The 20,421-nt window shown below is 39.9% G+C and overlaps 1 protein-coding gene across 1 annotated transcript in view; it reads left to right on the top strand.

Moving 5' to 3' along the window:
* The window catches only part of kif18a (kinesin family member 18A), a 37,005-nt gene extending 20,788 nt beyond the window's left edge, over positions 1-16,217 (top strand). Inside the window, exons 15-18 of the mRNA XM_038700873.1 lie at positions 8,393-8,771; positions 13,049-13,141; positions 13,395-13,492; positions 15,448-16,217. Coding sequence (XP_038556801.1) covers positions 8,393-8,771; positions 13,049-13,141; positions 13,395-13,492; positions 15,448-15,584 — 707 coding nt within the window. The 3' untranslated portion in view covers positions 15,585-16,217. The remainder of the gene's footprint in view (positions 1-8,392; positions 8,772-13,048; positions 13,142-13,394; positions 13,493-15,447) is intronic.
* The last annotated feature ends 4,204 nt before the right edge of the window (positions 16,218-20,421 follow it).

The raw sequence follows: 20,421 nt of genomic DNA, 5'->3' as shown, positions 1-20,421 counted from the left end.
GGCACACTCTCTCTGGCCCTTTTTGAACAGGGGAACCACCACCCCAGTCTGCCACTTCTTGGGCACTGTATCCAACTTCCACGCAATGTTAAAGAGACGTGTCATCCAAGACAGCCCCTCCACACCCAAAGCTTTTAGCATTTCTGGGCGGATCTCATCAATCCCTGGGGCTTTGCCACTGTGGAGTTGTTTGACTACCTCAGTGACTTCCACCAGGGAAATTGATGAGAATCCCCCATCAGCCTCGAGCTCTGCCTCTACTAAAGAGGGAATGTCAGTCAGATTTAGGAGTTCCTCAAAGTGTTCCTTCCACCGCCCAGTTACCTCCCCAGTGGAGGTCAACAGGGTCCCGTCCTTACTGTACACAGCTTGGATGGTTCCCCGCTTCCCCCTCCTGAGATGGCGGACAGTTCTCCAGAAACACTTTGGTGCCGACCGAAAGTCCTTCTCCATGTCTTCTCCGAACTTCTCCCACACCCGCTGCTTTACATCTGCCACAGCAGAGGCTGCAGTACTTAGGGCCCGTCGGTACCTTGCAACCGCCTCCGGAGTACTCCGAGACAACAAATCCCGGAAGGCCTCCTTCTTCAGTCGGGCGGCTTCCCTGTCCACCACGGTGTTCGAGGGTTACCGCCCCTTGAGGCACCTAAGACCTTGAGACCACAGCTTTCTGCTGCAGCTTCAGCAATAGAGGTTTTGAACATTGCCCACTCCTGTTCAGTGTCCCCAACCTCCACAGGGATGCCAGAAAAGCTCCGCCGGAGGTTTGAGTTGAAGATCTCACGGAAAGGGGCCTCCTCCAGACTTTCCCAGTTCACCCGCACTACCCGTTTGGGCTTACCAGGTCTGTCCAGAGTCTTCCCCCACCCCCTGACCCAACTCACCACCAGATGGTGATCAGTTGACAGCTCTGCCCCTCTCTTCACCCGAGTGTCCGAAATATGCGGCCTCAAATTAGATGAAACGATTTCAGAATCGATCATTGATCTTCGGCCTAGGGTGCCCTGGTACCATGTACACTTATGAGCATCCTTATGCTCGAACATGGTGTTCGTTATAGACAATCCATGACTAGCACAGAAGTCTAACAACAAACACCCACTCGGGTTCAGATCAGGGGGGCCGTTCCTCCCAATCACACCTTTCTAGGCATCTCCATCATTGCCCACATTCGCGTTGAAGTCTCCCAGCAGAACTATGGAGTCCCCTACTGGAGCCCCATACAGAACTCCATTCAGGGTCTCCAAGAAGGCCGAATACTCTAAACTGCTATTTGGTGCATATGCACAAACAGTCAGAGTTTTCCCCCCCAGTACCCGAAGGTGTAGGGAGGCGACCCTCTCGTTTACCGGAGTAAACTCCAACGTAGCGGTGCTCAGCCGGGGACTTGTGAGTATCCCCACACCCGCCTTGCGCAACTCCAGAGAAGAATAATGTCCATCCCCTATCAAGGAGTACGGTTCCAGAACCGAGACTGTGCGTGGAGGTCAGCCCCACCAGATTAATTGGTAGCACTCCATCTCCCGCACAAGTTCCAGCTCCTTCCCCATAGAGAGTTGACGTTCCACGTCCCCAGAGCCAGCCTCTGCCGCACGGGTCTGGTCCGTCGAGGTCCCTGACCTTCACTGCTACCCATGTGGCAGCGCACCCGACCCCTGCGGATCTTCCGATGGATGGTGGGTCCAAAGGATGGAGAGGGGGGTGCCACGTTGCTTCTTCGGGCTGAGCCCGGCCGGGCTCCGTGGCAAACCCGGCCACCAGGCGCTCGCCGACGAGCCCTCCCTCTGGGCCTGGCTCCAGACGGGGGCCCCGGGCTTCCTCCGGGCAGGGTCTCTCCTCCTCTTCCTCGATTTGTCATCAAGGGTCTTTATATTATATTATATTATACACAGTATTACAGTTAAATATACCTGGCACCAAAAGATTTATGTTAACAATATAAATCTTTTCAATAATATCTACACAAAGCCCATCTTGCAGCAGCACCTTATGAAATAATATTAATACTCAACATACATGCAAGAGGGCTGTGCAATTCAGAGGCGTAACAATAGTGTAATACTGAATTACCATATAGTATTCTGTCTTTGCATCACTATTTTCCCATTATTTGGATCATTTCATCTCTAATAAAATCATAACGGTGCATCTTTCTCAGTTATGCATTCACTGGCTCACACTTGCATCATTGAAAACCACCCTGTCCATGTTAATTTCAGTCTAGAGCTACCACTCATACATGCATGTAGTGTATATACGCGCACAGAGATACTCAGTAGGTACAGCTTCATATGTTGTTTAGCATTATCAGCTGTGCTAAATGACTGTTCACTTACTGATGCATTCTAAATTATACAGGGTTGAAATAGCTAAAATGTTTTAATTAATTAGGCTTTTATTTAGAATTCAGACAAACAGCTCTGATCTTATCCTGATGCTGTTTGTCAGTCCCTTACTGCTTCCTCAGCTGTTAATGGTAGTCACTGCAGCATGTTATGAGAAATAGCTCCACCCTGCAGCTTGCAAAGCCAATCAAATTCCACTGGTTTTAGAGAGGGTTGGGGTTTTAAACAAGCATCAACTCTATGTCGACTGTTTAATAATAGTGAATCACTTAGAAGGAACATTTCTTTATTCAACAATTTAGTGCTGATTATAACATGTCCACACATGGATTTATTAATAGCTTTATGATTTTCATTCAGCTACATCCCACTGCCCCTTTTATCTTGTTCTTTTTATATTCCCATTCAGTCTTCGACTCCTCGCTTCTCTCATCTATTTTTTCCTCCCTAGATTTTGCTGTTCCTTTTGCTTCAAACGTCTGTTAGTCTGGCTTTTTCCTCCATTCTACCTTTCTTTTCCTTGTCTGTCTAGCATCTAACCCTCCCAATCCCTCTTGAGCTTCATTCATGAAAATGCAGATCCACAGCAGGGCAGGAAAAAACGTCAACAGACGTAAACTCCCCTGCTCCGCCAACCAGAAAAGGCGCACTATAAAAAACAGGCAGCAGCAACCAGGCGACCCTAATTCAGTGCAGCCTCCACCAGAAATAGCAACTCATGCATGTATTAATCCCCTACAAGCCAAAAATATGTGATTGAAGGAACTCTGCTGCCATTTATTGCTGGGGACAACTCCTCTACCACAGAAAAAGGCTATTTATCATCATCTCCTCACCCGGTGTGCAGTCTGAAGTATGACTCACCTTTGCTAAATATTGCATTTTGATATTTAGGGAAATGTATAAATCAGTCATTCACCTTTGCATTTAGTGTTCTTACTTCCTTTATGTGCTGGCATTTTTCCTTTTTTAGCCCCCTCCCTAACCCCCACCACACCTCTGCAGGAAATGGTGTTCATAATGTTATGCAGACACAGTGATTTAACCTCATTCTGCTCTGCAACCTGCCCAAGTAAATGAAGCTAGACAATGTGGCCAAAAGATACTGGATAAAATTGCACATATCAATCAATATTTAAATACATCATGATGTATACAATTTGGTAATCCTATTTCCAAGTTTATAATGACTAATGCTGAAAAAAACAGAGGGTTCATGTACACTCAATCTACCTAATATATTTTAAATCCAACATTTAACTAAATGCAAGCATTTAACTGTGCAAACTTAGCTTTGTATTACAACTAGGGGTTGTGACAGTACATTAAAATCCTGGTTTGGTACCTCCCGTTTGGTACCTTCTGTTTTGGGGTTATGGTTCAGTACATTTTGGCTGGAACAGCTGGAAAAACAACAAAGAATTTAAAAATAACATTTTGATAATTTATTCAGAAAACAGTTAATGCACTCAAATACTGATATATTGCAAATGAGATAACTAAATTTCAAATGTCTGTAATGCTGCATCGTAAGACAAGAACACCTGCCTCTAGCGCTCTTTTACAGGGCAGGCACAACAAACTGATTAAATGCGAGAAAGCGTAATGCTCCCATACAGTGGATCTGTCATGATCCTCCAGTTCTGGTCTCTCATTTGTGTTTGTCATTCCGATGGCAGTGACGATACACGAGTTTGAATAATGGGGCTAACCCGACTAGTATGCTACAGCTCATAGATAACAACTGATGCACTTCCAAAAACTTTCCAGATGAAACTCACACTCTGGAATTTCTGTTCAGCATGTGCAAGTAGTACACATAAATAGACTATACCTAAGTAAGTGTTTGGTCACAGGGCATACTGTACCAATTAAGTTGCATACGAACCGAATGTACTGTACCGAATGGTTCGGGACGAATACACATACTGCTGAACCCCTAATTACTATTGTCTTACAAAATTAAACACATGTCAATCCTTTTGGGAATTTGCTTTCTTGCAATAATTACCACTAATTAATGAAAGTTTAACCAATATCTGTGCTATGGCTGTGGATTCAGAATATTATTCACTATCCACTAGCGTTACCTATCTGTCAGTACTCGACGGCTATATAGCTACAGTAGTAGCGGCTGTAAATTTATGCTAATGCTAGATCGTTTGTTGACAGACAGACTCATCAATCTTGCAATGCAGCCTCATCTTGCAACTAACTTAGAAAATGCTTTTTTATACAGCTTGTCAAATGTAAGAATTTATAAGTCTGCTCAAAGCATCAGCATTGAACATGCCCTTGATTTTATGGGGGATAATTGGACACAGAGACTGGAGTGACAGGACATTTTGTAGGGAAGTCATTTTCGCAACGGTGCACACTGGCTCAAGCTAGGGCTGTGCAATAATCAAATTTTAATCACTATTTCGATTTTGGCTGTTAATCAAATTTAAACGATTATTGTGCTGCATGCTGTTTCACAATGACACTCGTTTTGTTATAATCCAGCGCACCTTTTCCTTTGCTAGAAGCCCAAACTCCATCCTGTTGCATGATTAGTTTAGCTGGAGCCAACATTACAGGGTTATAACTGCTAAAACGTGCTGCTAGTCATCATTATTAGATTAAGAGTATGGCATTTTACACTGTATAAATTAGCCTAGAGGCTAGCGGACATTTCCTCTACACATAGCTTTACAATTTTCAAAACATAGTTATGCTTATAATAAACCCATTGTGTTAAGCCTTGCTTTACCTGGTCCGTGCTTGTGAAATATTTACTGTGTCCCCGTCTGTATTACTGGATATATACTTTTCTCACCGTTGGTTTAAGTAACTGCATCTCCCGATGGAACACATGGTTGAATTTCAGCGTTGTATCATAACAAGGTGTCCTCAACTCAAATACTTCACCTGTCAACTGCTTTGCTCCACTCTGTGTGCAAGCGTACACAGCGTTGCTTTCGTCCGCTTGGCGCTAAGATGCTGTTTAAAGTTAAAAATATTTGATTACTATTTCCTATTTCATGGGCTATTTTTAAAAGATCAATAAATGCATGATGTTTCCTAAGTCAGTCAATAATCGTGTTAATAATCGTGATTTCAATTATGACCAAAATAATCGTTATTAAGATTTTTGCCATAATCGAGCAGTCCTAGCTCAAACTCAGCGGACGACTTTTTCGGTCCCAATGCTGATACCAATACTTCAGCTTTGGGTATCAGCGATAGAGATTACCAATCTGATACCAGCGTAATATTAACAAGCTGTATTCCCCACTGTGAGGAAGAGACTGGGAATCATTCTTTATGTGTAAGGCAACATTCAAACTGCTGACCACTTGTCTTTAGCTCGCTCTATGCTATGTTAGCTCTCCTAGCAAAATATTCAGGTCTACCAGCGCACTGCTGACTCATCGCATAGTTGAATTGAATAGATTGGCCCCCTTGTCGACGATACCCGATCCAGGTATTTGAGTCCGTATCGGACTGATATCGGTATTGGATCAGTATATCCCTAATTTAGCTGTCGCAGAACTGCTAGCTAATATTAGCACCACTGGAAACTGCTTTAAGGCATATTTATTGCCCCATGACTTTTATGTCCCCTGGTTCTCAATGCAACACTACAAATGCTGAAGGTCCCAATGTTGCACCATGATTTTATTGTTCCCTGGTTCTCATGCGACGCTACAGATGCAAAAGTACCCAATGATATATTTGGTTATATTTTGAATAAGTAGTACCTGCAGCAGCACCTACTTTTTCTCCTTTCACAAGCAGAGTTTAGAGTTGTGTGTTGGAGTGTCATGTTTCTCTTAGTTTAAAAATTTTTGTTCCAAAGCTAGCAGTAAAATTCTTCAGTTCTGGTGTATTTATAAAGCGCTTTTTAGGGTCATAATGCAGGTCACAGCTCCAAACGAGCATTGTAAAGTTTATATGTGCAAGAGGGCACTAAAATCTTTAATTGCCTTGTGCCATGCATTATAACTCCAACACTACTGATCACTTTGATGTAACTTAAGGGAACGATCCATCTCATTTCTCTGTTGTGACATTTTTTTAATTGCACTGTTTAGCCTAAGGCAGCGCTTATTACTGATTACTGATTGAGTATGGGAGGTGGCATCATTTGGGGAGTGGTGTGTTTATTGTTGCCCTGCTTAAGTTTTGAAGTGGTTTGATTTGAAGTGGTTTGATTTGCTTTCACTTTCAAAGCCCTTAGTTGTAAACACTTCATTGATAAATGCGTGTCAAAGATGATTTGTTACACATGCTGGCACCTGCAAAGAAGGCTTAAAATTCTGTAACATATGACTTGTTAATTGTTTGTCCAGAACCAATGCCTTGCTGACAACTGACAAAACGGGCCGTTGACAAAACCATCAACAAACATGGTGATTGTTAAAGGTACATACAGTTGCTAAGTATTATTAAATCAATGCAGGTAACGCAATATTTCCATTTGTCTCCTAAAAAAAACAGTATCCCTTCATTGTATTAGCAAACATTTTAGTTACAAAGCAACACGGTGACAATATTAATCCCGGCCATGTAGAACAACTTCTGGACATATATTTTAAAATAGTCAAATACCATAGAACTTCAACTTAACCCAGACTTTTTTCTTATTTGTTTGCCTATATTTTAAGACAGGTGCCCATATTGGACAGGTATTAACATTCCTTTTGAACAAAACTCTTGCTCAGCAAATATGTTAAATACTGTGAAATAGTTTATTTATTCAAACCAGTAAAAAAAAAAAAAATTGTCTATCGAATAACGTATGAATTACGAATCATTTATTTAAACTGAGAGAGAATGCGCATCTAGATCAACCTCATGCACAAAGAGAGAACGAGCGAGTGAGCCCTGTATCAAAACACCGGTAGCCTACCTTATAAATGATGAAAGTCAAAGGTAACCGTAGTTGTTTCAACTTGGATATTTTTTTTTTTGAAAAAACTTTTAGATTCTTTTAGTCGTTGGACCCTTACTGACTAAAGGACTATATATAGGCTAATTGAGGATTGGACACACATCTGGACTACAAAGGTACTAGAAGCACGCTACCTTTTTGTTTATAATGGCAGTAAAATTTGTTGTGGATAAACAGCGTGGTATGCGGTTTTATTGCCGTTTTTGAGCTGCTAACAGCAGCTTTGTGGTCGGAGCAAGGTAGCTGCTGGGTGCTGGTCAAAAGTTGCACAACATTGCAGAGCAATCTCATTTCTGTAGTTACAACTTCCAAGTTTTATAATGGGTTACATGCAGCCAATGGCGATCCTTCCTTAAACAATTACAGAGCTTGTTACGCTTGTGGAATTGTGGAAGAACTAATTTAATTATTTAGCACGCATTTAGTGTAAAGTATGAACATTGCGATTGTTGCAGTGCTTGCCATTCTATGCGGTTGGCTTGGCCAATAGCACGGTATTTCAGTTTTGCAGTTATCATGACAGCCCTACTTTGGGTCCACTTTGACTCTCATCTGTAATGTCAAATGTTTGGTCTTAATAAGGAACCTTTATAATTTTGATATGTTACATTTATATGAAACAAGTTGTGCCTAAACAGTTCATTGTTAAAGCCCCTGAAAACTAAAACCAAAGTATTTCTCAATAAAATGAAATATTTATGACTATATAAACAACAAAGTTTGTAAAACATACTTGAGTAGTTTTTTAATAGTTTTAACTGTCAAAAATTAAATTAACCTGCTTCAACACGACAATGTGGGTGGGTTTTGTCATGCGTTTGACAGACGGGCATAAGCAACAAATACACAACTTTCATCAGATTTTGATTCAAACATTACTGAAACCAAAACTGTTGTAACTTTGGCAGATAATGTTGTGTTCATGTAGGACCCCTCCTAACAACTGAGCAAAGATCAGCTTTCTTTGGTTTGTATGGTTAAAACTCCTTTTGTGACTGTGTTCATCATTCAGGTTGTTTATTAATGTGCACTGTAAATTAGGTTGAATTAATTTTATAGCCGCTTTATTTGTTTCCTTTTTGTTAACCATTTGTCATTGTTTGTTTTTTAGGTAGAGAAAAAACAGATATGAAACAGGAACCACCTCCCAGAATGCCCATCAGGAGAAATCTGTCTGCGTCACTGCCACCACAAAGCCCCCGGACCGTTGCCAAGGCCCAAGTATTTGAGGAGGGCGTGTTCCCAATCCAGTGCACACCAGAACTTGCTCAAAATAATGTTCAGGCCCTGGTTCTGAGCTCCTCCAGTGCCATGGATCCTAATATGACCTTTGAAATTCTGGACAATGATGATCAAACTGCAAGTAATGCAACCATCATAATAAGCAGTGATAGTCCTTGTAAAGAATCAAAGTCAACAGACTTCTCAGGTCCCAGCCGACTACTCCATCCTCCCAAGGCCAATGAGGGGAACCAGATTCCCACCAAAAGGTGAGAAAATATTCATGTCTTCATGGGAACTGAGAAACTTTGAGAAACACCAAAGAAAATCCTGCTCTCACAGCAGAAACCAAACTAATATAACATTAAAATCTAACTAGTCAAGTTCCGGGGGGGAAAAATTGCAACAGGTGTCACAAATTTGTATTACAACCATTTAGGGCTGACTCCGAATAGTCGAAGATTCGATGCTTTGACAGGAGGAGCCTGATTCGACTGTCAATCTCACAGTCGAAACTTTGCAGCGAAACAAGGAATATGCCATTTTGGCTTTATGGGGGTACTCAACGTCTGATTTTACATAGAACTACCAGTTTTCTTCCAATAAGTTAATATACAACCTATTATTACAATATACATTTCAATGTTTAATGCTGTAAATAAACATGTAAAAAGAATAAAACTTTCAATAAATGTTTTTAAAAGTGCGTGAATAAATCCAAAATTATAATCCTAACCCTGGGTCGTCAGTGCGCATGTGTAGGCGTAACACGGACGGAGCTCCAGCTTCACTGGTGTTGTGCCGAGTTATCCGCACCTCGCGGGACTTTCGGATAATTTATCACCATTGATGAACCACAAAGAATATTATGTCGTTTTTAAATAGTGGCTACTTGAAATAGACCCGCAAGGAACCGCAGCTTGCATGCAGTTGTCGGCAGCAGTAATGCATGTAAAACTGCAGCTTCTCAAGATTAAAGCGGAGCTACCGTGTGTAAACCCCCTAACCCCCCTGCAAAATTGCTGCGCACAAAAACACATGATTTGAATCAGTCGACTATAGGCAGGATTTGACTATTCTGATTCGACTATGTAAATCCTTAGTCGGGGATAGCTCTACAACCATTTGTTGCACTTTCTTGCCTCCCATTCACTGAACTATTTACTGTAAAACTAGCCCGGGCTAGAATAATACTTGTATAAAAATTATCAAAAAATATCAAAGACATGTAATTCATTTGATCTAGCTCCGACAGACGGCTTGTGCGCTTTTATTTTGAAGGCAGCAACTAACGAAAACAACAACAGGGTGCAGGACGAGAGAAGTATGGCAGAAGTTAGCAGACAGCGATTGACTTCACATGACAGGATTCGTAACTTGGATTAATTTTTCTGAAAAGCTGTTTTGATTCGTTTGATCGGTGGAGCCTTACAGACTAAAGGAATATAAATAATCAAGGAACGGACACATTCGGACTTAACTAGCGCTTCAAAGGTAACAGCATTCAGCGTTTACCATGCAGGTTACACCAGTAAATCTATAAGAATTAGACTTTGGGGATTGTCTAACGATGTGCAGCATGCCCATACTGAAACATTGATCATATGTTTAAACATTAATATTTGTGTTCACAATCTAAGCAGCTTAGAAGCAGCTTAAGCGGGTGACCCCGCAGGGTTTAAGAGGTTTTATACATCCAAAGAACTTCTATAAAAACCAGACCAGGCGTTTAATGGAGGCAGGCGTTTATTTGTCAAAAGGTGTTCCCATACCAGACCAGTAAAGGAGGTAGGCGGCTATTTGGGACTCGGCTATTAATTTAAGTTTTTACGGTATCTCAACATGCAATGGAGAGTAAAGGCCCATTTATACTCCTGCGTAGAGTCTACGTGCGTACCTACGCCGTAGGCTACGCGCGTAGAGTCTACGTGCGTACCTACGCCGTAGGCTACGCACGTAGCCATGCATTTATACTTGTGTGTAGGTCTGTCCATCATTCTGCAATTACATCCCCAAACGCTAGTCGGCAGTAGCGCTACAGCGTCCACTGTGTTGACTTTTGCCGGTGGAGCAGGCTAACTTCCGGTTTAGCACTCCGCTAATGTAAATGGGGGTAAAATTGTATTTTTGTGGCTGGTGTACTCTTTTCAAATGTTACCGACTGAATGGATCACATTCTGATAGCGAAACGAGTCATTTCGCTCAGGTTGCGACGGTCAAATATATTGATTCACTGTATTACAGCCGCTGCTTTGGCCGCTAGTAAATGTAACTTTAAAGCACGGGCATACTTACGGTCTGCTTGGAGGCATTGCGAGGCTACCCAGCCAACCAATCACAGAGCTTACGGTCTGCGTCGACAAACAATTTTGAAGGAGGTGCGTGTCAGGTGACGGCATAGCCTCTGCGTAGCCCTGTAGCCTACGCCGTCGATTTGACGCAGAACTTTAGCCAGGGAGTGTTTTTAGCTGCCTCCTTGGTGTTAAAGCAGAACTATACCAGTGACCAATATTAGCATCATTACACTTATTTTTACCATTTATGTAACGACTATTAAGAAACTGTAATGAGTGTTGAAATCAGACACAAATTATGAATGTCATTAACTTTTTCCTGGAGTTTAAAACACTAGGGACATCCCCACTTATTTTATATCTTGATGTTTCTTAAGAAAAATTGGTACAGAGGGAAAACACTCTTTATGTCACCCATGCTAATCTTGGTAAAATGCCTGACTGTCTAACACAAGCACAATGATTCAGTGTTTGTTCAATTTGCATGCCTTTTAAACCCAGATAGTTCTTGTACCGTATATTTTGCTCCCTGAAAGTAAAATTTATAAAATTTTAATGCAAGTGTACTACACAGAAAATGTTATGAATTACAGTAAGAAAAAAACTTCATTTTTAAAAGTTTGTTCAGAGGGAACTAACAGGCATCTCTCGAATCAGTTCCATAAAATGTTTTAAAAAACAATCTTAAAACACATCCTCTGGCTGCCCGCTGAAGGTTTCAGAGCAAATAAAGAATTATGTGTAAAAGATGCTCAGTCTGGATGGTAACTAAACCATTCAAAAGTGGTAAATCCCCCAAAACTTATTCAAAACCAGACAGAGACTAGAGTGCAAATAATATAAGTATTCTCACCAGCAGCAAGTTTCCAGACTGGAACATTGGGCCAAGAGGCTTAAGTCAGCTGAGCTGAGCAGCGTCATGGTGTCTTCAGCTGGAAGTGGCAAACAAAACCAGGAAAAATGTCAAGCTATAGCAACAGAAAGAGTTTGTATTAGTGAATGATCCTCGCAGCAGAGGAGCTTTCACATTAGCACATTGAGAGTATTTATTGGTTGGATAAATGTGTTCCTAACCAGCCTCAAAATCAAAATGCACTCCTTCAGTCAAAGAAACTACAACACAAACAAATGAAATTGCTTCAAAAAATCTATCTAACCCGCAAACATGCGGTTTTCATGAGAACTGTGTTTCCTCAAATACTAAAGTTTAGGGCTAATCCAGACTTCATGAGAGCACTTAGCACCTGGAACGCTAAATTGTCCTGCAACAGAGGTCAGATCTCAAAGGAAAACTCTTGCATTTAGATGGTAAGAAAAAGCATTACCTTTTTTTTTGTAATTTTTTCTCAGTACAAGACCATTGTAGATGGTGCTAACAGTGTAAATGATGAACAAGAATTTTTCACATTAGTTTTAGTCTGGCAACTGTGGAAAAGTGATTTTTTGGGACTGGAAAGGTGGGCGAGGCAGTTCCCCGAGCAGGGTTCATGCAAAGTGTAGGGGACAGGGACATTAGAGGGAGAAAAGTTTCAAATGACTTTGACAGTTTAACTGTTGTGTTTGGAGAAATAAAAATAAAACGGCAACATCAATTAAACTAGCTAAAAAACAACTGAAGAAGGTTAATTACATAAAAGGTGATACCAATTTCACCAGGTTGATTTCCTCTGGTAGGTTTTTCCAAACACTGTTACTTCCTGTTTTCAATGCCACAAGCTACTCATAGGACCCATTCAGTCACATGTTCAGTAAAACTTCTGTGTCCTGCACTGAAACATTAGCTTTGGCACTAAAGCAATGCCAAAGATTGGGTGTAGAGCAGCTTACTAGTTTCAACTTATCCTCAACTATGTGATTTATTAATTAAACCTCAGATCAACAAGTATAAACATGCTAGAGACTTTTGAGCTACAAATGGATTATATGGGGTTATGTCCAATATAACTTATTGCCAAATCCATTCTTGCTTGAGCAGGAATCTGTAACATTTGAAACCTATGGATGTAAAAATGCTGAAATCAAGATTGTGTGTTCAGATGTATGTGAGAGACAACAACATTTGCATAATCCAAATTTCTGAATGCTGGTGCATCGGAAGGAGGTATCAAATATCAAAAGTTAACAAATGTGTACACAAAACTTTTGTAATACAGCTATTTTATTTTTTAGTTATCTGATTTTGAAAGCAAAGGGAAATGTTCCTTGTTCCCAACAGTGGAGATGTCATGGTAACGTGAACCTTTGCTCTGTAGACAACAGATCCCATCTTTACAAGACGTGAGACGAGCCAACCCAACTTACATGGACATGACATCTGCTGCACAAGGAAAGCGTAAATTTAACCGGTAATTTGCAACTGGCCTTTTCCCTTTATATTAATGTAAATTGTGTTATTTTATACTGACGGTGATTAAACACTCAGCTTCGACATATTCATAATTATCTGGGGCTGGACGCTGTGCAGAACTGTCACCAAAATAACAAAATGAATATCCCATTCCTACTGTTATTAGGAGAAGATCCAGAAATAGATCATGAGGAAATTTAGATGTTGTGTTTGATTTACTTTTTCCTGTCCATTTTTTTTCACTGTGACAGCATCAGAGAAGAGTTAACACAGAGTCTCTCTGCACCGAAGCGTATAAAGAAAGACCCCTCAGTGACCCGGAGACCACTCAGAGTTCATCGTTTTGTCGGTAAGTGTCAACACAGGGAATATATATATATATATATATATATATAATATAAGGGTGCCACTCAATGTAATGGCCAATTTTTTTTGCCCCAACATTTTTCAGGTCCCACCCCCTCATTCTGTTCCTTTTATGATGCATAGTAACTGTGAAGTTTCATTCAGATATATTAATATTTACTGGTAGCTCAATGGGCTCAATGTTTTTATATTTACTTTCATTGCGATAAAATGTTATTTAATTCAAAATTTCTCTACCAAAGTAAATTAATCCTTAAGTAAGTATTATTATTTATATCATTTAACTGTTCTTTTTCATATTCTGATTTGTGTTATTATTTGGTTTAAATACTATGTAATCAGAATAATATTTTTGGGTTAGCACTATTGCAGCCGTAGTCAGTAGTATAGTTAACTCTGTGCAGGGTCGCGAAGGGCCTGGAGCCAATCCCAGCTGTCATTGGTGAACCCTGCACAGGTTGCCCGTTCATCACAGGGCTAACTCACAGAGACAAACAAGTCATACACACGTTCACACCTAAGGGCAAAGAGTCACCAATTAGCCTATGCATGTCTTTGGACAGTGGGAGGAAGCAGGAGAACATGAAGAGAACCCACACAGACACGGGGAGAACATGCAACCTCCACAAAGAAAGGCCTGGGCCTCAATCCACAGAACCTCTTGCTTTGAGGTGACAGCGCTAACAACTGCACCACCATGTCGCTTCTGTGTGTCATGTTAATTATTCTCATTTTTAGCACCACCTACCAGTTATTTTTTGGTACAGTATAGAAGGACACTTCAAGAGAGGACACTTAACAAGAGCTTATTCTGCAGCTGTCGCTTGTATTTGTTGGAGCGCAGTGCGGATGTACATATTTAGGCTCTCAGAACTTTCCACCGGGCTCGGTGATCTACAGTCTGAACATTTTCCGGTTTCGCCCCCAATTCCGAATGAACTGTTACATATGGTAAATGGGCTGTATTTGTATAGCATCTTTCTAGTCTTTTCGACCACTCAGAATGCTTTACACTACATCACATTCACCTACCTATGAGCACAGACCCAACTGCTCATCAGAAAGAGAAATGAACTCATTCATACACTGATGGCACAGCCACCAGGAGCAATTTCGGTTTCCCAACCCTTCTTTAAGGGGACGACCGTTCTACCCTGAGTCAAAGCCGCCCACTTATGCCACTTCAACAATTCCATAATTAAGGTCTATCTGAAAGGCTATCTGGTTTACATGTGCATGTGTTTCGTCCATTTCATAGAAATCTGCAGCTACTGTGTGAGCTGGATAGCTAGCCTACAACAAAACCCATGTAGCTGTTTTTTAAGCTGCAATACATTGCATTCTCTGGACACTGAAGTGTTCATTATTAAATTATGAAGTAACTGTTAGCAGCTATGTGTCTTCTTTTTGAGGAGTTTTACATTATTCTAACTTGTGATATTAAAGTAAATATTACATGATAAAATTGGAAAATGTTGAATATTGTAAAACTTTGTCAGTGTTGAGCTACCAGTAAAAATTATTAGAAACATTCAAATTTTGTCAACTTTGTTTTTGTGACATTATTAACACATTTGGGGGGTGGGAAGATGAAAATTAGAAACTTTATTTTTGAGTGGCATCCTAATAAATATATATATATATATATATATATATATATATATACCCCCACTGATAACAGTTTACAGTTAAACTACAAACTGCCATGACAGAGAGGGCCACACATACAGCTAAATGTGTGCATTGTTTCGATGCCATTTTAGTTTGATCAAACCAGAATTGGGGGGAGGGGGTCCTTTTTTAAAGAGCAATGTCAAAGTTCCTGAAGGATTTAAAATGTAACTGCAATCATGGCATTCACAGTCAGAGCAATCAGGAACAATAAATTGTAGTTGTGTTCATTCTTGATACTATTGCTTGTTTGGCGTCTGTCCTCAGGTTCAGAGGAGAACAAGCCTCGAAGAGTTGTGAGGAGTGTTTCTGAAGGAAATCTCAGCCAGCTTGAACCTCAGAAATCCAAGTCCTTTTTCCAGAAAACATCCCAACAGTTCAAACGAGTGACCAAACGGATGTAAATCAACATTGTGTACAAATCAGGCCATGTTGCCTTATGAACATTCTGAACATTTTAAGTCTCCACTCTTTTTTCTTCGTATTCATCTTTTCACAACATTCCCTCAAAACCGAAAAAAGCGGTCCATTGTGTTTCCCCCACCAATTCTAAGGTAGCTAGAAAAATGCAATGTATGTTTTATTGCTTTATGCTCTTCAATTTAGGCTTACACTGCAGTGAAACTTACTGTATATAAACATTTTGTAGTTGTTCTGTTTGGATTATTCTTTTCATAGTTGATGGACTTGTTGGTTTTTAAGCCTCCCTTTTAGATTTGAAGATATATTTTAAAACTCATGTACACACTAAAAGCAACAAATATAACATGTCCTGTGGATGTTCCTTGCTTTACGTACATGATATACTTTGCACTGTTCTCTGAAACTGATTGGTCTAGGTGACCATATTTCCCAGTGCAACTAATAGGGGAAAACTATACATGACCTCAAACAGAAGAATGGCTGTTTAAAAAATAAAACTGAAACTTCTCCACACTGAGCTGTTTATAATTTTATTTTTAATTCTATTTTTCCTTCTTGTACAGATAATTAAATGGAGATATAGATATTTCATAATAAAACTGCTTGTAACAGAATGCGTTCCTGTTTTGTGATAAATAAATCAGTTTCGAAAATGTAATATCTGTTTTTTGTGCTATTGATGTGGAGTCTGAATGTGGTTTTCAGTGACATTTGGGTTACAGGATGTTCCAACGATAAATAAGTGACGTAGGACAGGCTCAGGGAAGGTGAAGAACACAATGGCAAGAGAAATTGAACTGACCTAGGAGTGACTCGCAGCATAACTCAGAAAGATAACTTTCTCAATGTCTTTCTATTTAAAAAGCAACCGTTTCATATGGCTTAAGGAAAAAGGGTGAACCTCGAGTGGAATGATTGATAGGATGCTATTTGTCTCTACCGATGCCTCGTGGGGATTCTGGATGATGAGTGTATTTTACCATTCAACAGAACACACACTCCACATTCAGTCTTAAAATAGGTGTTATAACCAACACTGCTGTCCAAAAAAAAGTGAAAGGTCTAGAAAATGATTGCCCATTAGTTTGTGGGGGGGGGTGTTGCCCAACCAGAGCTGTTTTGTACCCCAGTGTGTATTTCTGTAGTTCCCAGGGCGTATGTGGAAAGATGGTGGAGTAGCTCAGTTAATTTGAAAAGATAGAAATAAAAAAAATTTAATCTGTATATTAATGCGAAAAATCAAATTGCAAATTGGTATGAGGCTGCTGATCTTTAGTATTTACAATAACAAGCAAGTTACTATAGGGTAGTACATGCCCACCAACCTGAGTCAGTTGTAATTGTGATTGAGAGTGCATAAAATCTAGTTAGCAAGGGAGCAGAGAAGTCGAAATAGTTAAAAGTAATGGATAAACAATTGAAATAGCAAAAAAAATGGAAAACTTATTGAAGTGTCCAGCTTCTGCCCCTGCAAGTTATAGAAGTACAAGTGCAACACTGACAATTTAATTATATTGTAAGATAAATATATAAATATTGTAACAATATCCATAATAAAAAAAAGTGTTAAATAACATCAAGTTGACATCCATTCAGAAAAACATATTGTGGATAAAGAGGAACTTGAGCACACCTGGGAACCACAGCTAAATACCACTTTTGAATAGTGTTTCAAAGATATTTCAGGCTTTCCTATGTTGCATTTTTAGCCTGATCAAATGTGAAGAATTGCTGGGAACAAGCTTTTATTAGAATTCTATACTTAAAAACAAATGTCAAAAAATACCTCCTGGATCTCTGATGAGGGTGGGACCTCATTGCTCTGTCTGGAGAGAACTAGACTTGTCACTTTGAATTCAGTCTTGCAACTTTCAGTGGCACAGCATTCAGTGTGATCTTTATTTTTAGCTCAGGAGCTCAATGCATATATCAGCACTGTACTGCGCAAGCACTGACACCCTCTCATGCTCTCATTCACAAGAATCTCTTCATTGTGTGTGTGTGTGTGTGTGTGTGTGTGAGAGAGAGAGAGAGAGAGGGAGAGAGTGTGTGCGCATACAGGGAGGCAGGTCTTGGCTAAAGTTTATTAACTTTCTCTTAGCCAATGGGGCTCGTTGTGCGTTTTTCCTGCTGACCAATGGGACAGATTGAGAGGTTGGAGGTGGGTGTTGCTTAGCAACTGCAGGTAGAATCTCAGATCATGTCGGACCCATTGTTTTATCTTGCCTCCCTGAGAGACATTACATGCTATGTGTTGTGATTTCTTAGTAAAAACACCTCTGTGCAAATGCGTCACAAAGTTGTTAACTCTATTTTTAAAATGTTAAACAAAGATCACAGTGACTTTAATGGCATTTCACGCTCAAGTCAGAGCACTTTTAACTGATTGTCATTATGCGACTACATGTAGCTGTTTTATTTTCAATGCCAAACCACTGGGGCACATACAAGTGAATTTAGATTTTTTTATTTTTTTTTTTGCTCCTGATTACAGTAATAATAACCTTTACTGAACCTCACGCAGAATCAGAGATGAGTGGTTATAAACTTCAGGCATGGTTGCTAAGATTCTACATGTAGAAGATACCAACACACTAACACACACACATACACACATAAAGCCCTTATGCAATTAATTATGATTCTTTATTATAATTCTGATTCAAGAAACCTTGAGTGTTGGCCTAAATAAAATTGAAAGTGTGTTTTGGTAAATCCAGTGTTTGAGAAGAGCCTTTATGCAATGTTTGCATGGTCAGGAAGAGAGACACCGACAACCACATACAAATATAAGCATATGATCCCTCCTACAATCTTCCGTACTCCCACAAGGCAGCGTGTCACAGCTGTGAACTTTTCGTCCCCTGTCTAATTAGATGACCCAATATCTTAAAGCGATATGTCACAGAGGAATAACTCGAGGAGAGCTGACCACCAGTACTGTCTGTCCTTTCACCACTAATAGTGTCACTCGTTGGCTTTTGTTTTACCTTTGTTAGCCTAAAGTGATATGTACATGTCACCTGAAAATAGGTTTACATGCTTGATGTGTACCCACATCCTACTGTGTCTCATGTTTATTTGAAGTGAACATGCAACAAAATGATTACTAGATTAGTTAGGTTAATAGTTCAGATACAAATAGCTCTTTAAATACGTGTATAGAGCAACCTTGAAACTTATTATTTTATGCTTCTCCACACTTCTTTTTTAGGGGACTGATTCATTTGTGGATAGTTAAATTAAATTAAAAGAAGAAAAAAAAAGACCAGATTAAAAGGAAAATATCTGTGGGGTTAAGTGCTTTGTAATAGAAAATTAAATGTATTTTAAATTTCAGTCGAAAATATAGCATCATAAGTGAGACACAAAAGAGTTGCTTTTGCTCACCGTCCCGTCCCGTGATGCTAAATGCAAATATTTAAATGGGGTTTATGGAAATTCCTGGGATGCACCCTGAATTTGGCATGTAAAGCAGGGCCAAGAAGATGCTTGTTTACACCATGCACATTTGTGTCCAGTGCATCCACTAGTGTGAAGCAAAGGAATAGACATACAAGTGTAAATAAAATTTGCTGTACTGTCCACAAAATTGGAACACATTTGGGGAGATACTTCAGCTCAAAAGGCATTCAAAATTCTGGATAAGGTAAGCCATGATAGTTTTTCCCTATACAGAGATTTAAACTAGTGCTGAAACGATTACTCAATGAATGGACAAAACTGATTGATCAAGTGAAAATTGAATAAAAAGGCTAATCGACAATGAAAATAATTGTTAGTTGTGGATTTAAAAATTATCTTTCTTTTAAGAAAGGAGCAGATTTTGTATAAGCACTCTTAGACTTAGATGTGCTTTTACATAAACATGTCATTGTGAAAATTGGGGGGGGGAGATAAACAATGAAGTTGGTTGTTGTTTGGTTGACTTTGGAAAAATTAGGCTCTGTCAGTCTGAGGTAACAGCATCCCATCCATCCTCAAGGACGTCATATGTACACTGTCACGTACACAATGGAAGAGACGTCAGAGAAAACTAGGTTTCACACAGTGTTTTTTTTTTATTCTCAGTCGAATGGGTTATAGTGCAACGATAGCTACAGAAATCTGATAACACATATATATTTAGTTACGTGTTTGTCGGTCATCCCCATTTTTCGCCCAGCAGTTTTGTTTTCAGAAATGCTTTACATTGTATTCCCCCTCCACATTTTATTCGGCAAAACAAGTTGTGTGAGAAGACAACGAGGAGGCAAATACCTAGCTCCCTTTATCAATACACAGCTGACTGTTGACAGGACCTTGTGCTGTGGTTATAGTGGGGGGATGGGTGAGATTTACAGTTTCCTTTACCAGGTAATGTCTCCCGGTGTGAAACAATGTGACAGAAAATCAGTACAGCTGTGATGGCTCAGCAGTGCTCTTTGCCCCTCTACATTCTCCTCCAGGAGCTTATCCAAAGCCCACCTCAAATGTACTCTATGTAGCCTGTGGATGACTCATCCTCAGGAGAATGAGCTGTATGGTGCAGGTAGCCTTGCAAATAAACATTTCACAAGTCTACTGAAGTACTTTGCTGACTTACAGTCTGAACCCGCAGACTGCAAACACAAACTCTGACAAACCAATTCTGTTTTATTCTGTCTGTAAGGCACACAGTGTAAAATAGCCTCCTGTGTTAATGTGTCCCTTCTGTGTTATGACTATATCACCAAAAACACACAACAATGATACATCAGTTAAGGCTCCAGAATTTTTTACTCATTTTGTTTATTGAAACAGCAAAATTGTCCTCATTGCAGCAATTGCCATGGAGAC

This window comes from Micropterus salmoides, unplaced genomic scaffold, assembly GCF_014851395.1.
Source record: "Micropterus salmoides isolate LMB-PRFRI ecotype aquatic unplaced genomic scaffold, ASM1485139v1 Ms_hic_scaffold_6, whole genome shotgun sequence".
In the NCBI taxonomy this organism is placed as follows: Eukaryota; Metazoa; Chordata; class Actinopteri; order Centrarchiformes; family Centrarchidae; genus Micropterus; species Micropterus salmoides.
The sequence above is the reverse complement of the archived record's forward strand: the minus strand, read 5'-3'. Positions and strand labels throughout refer to the sequence as shown.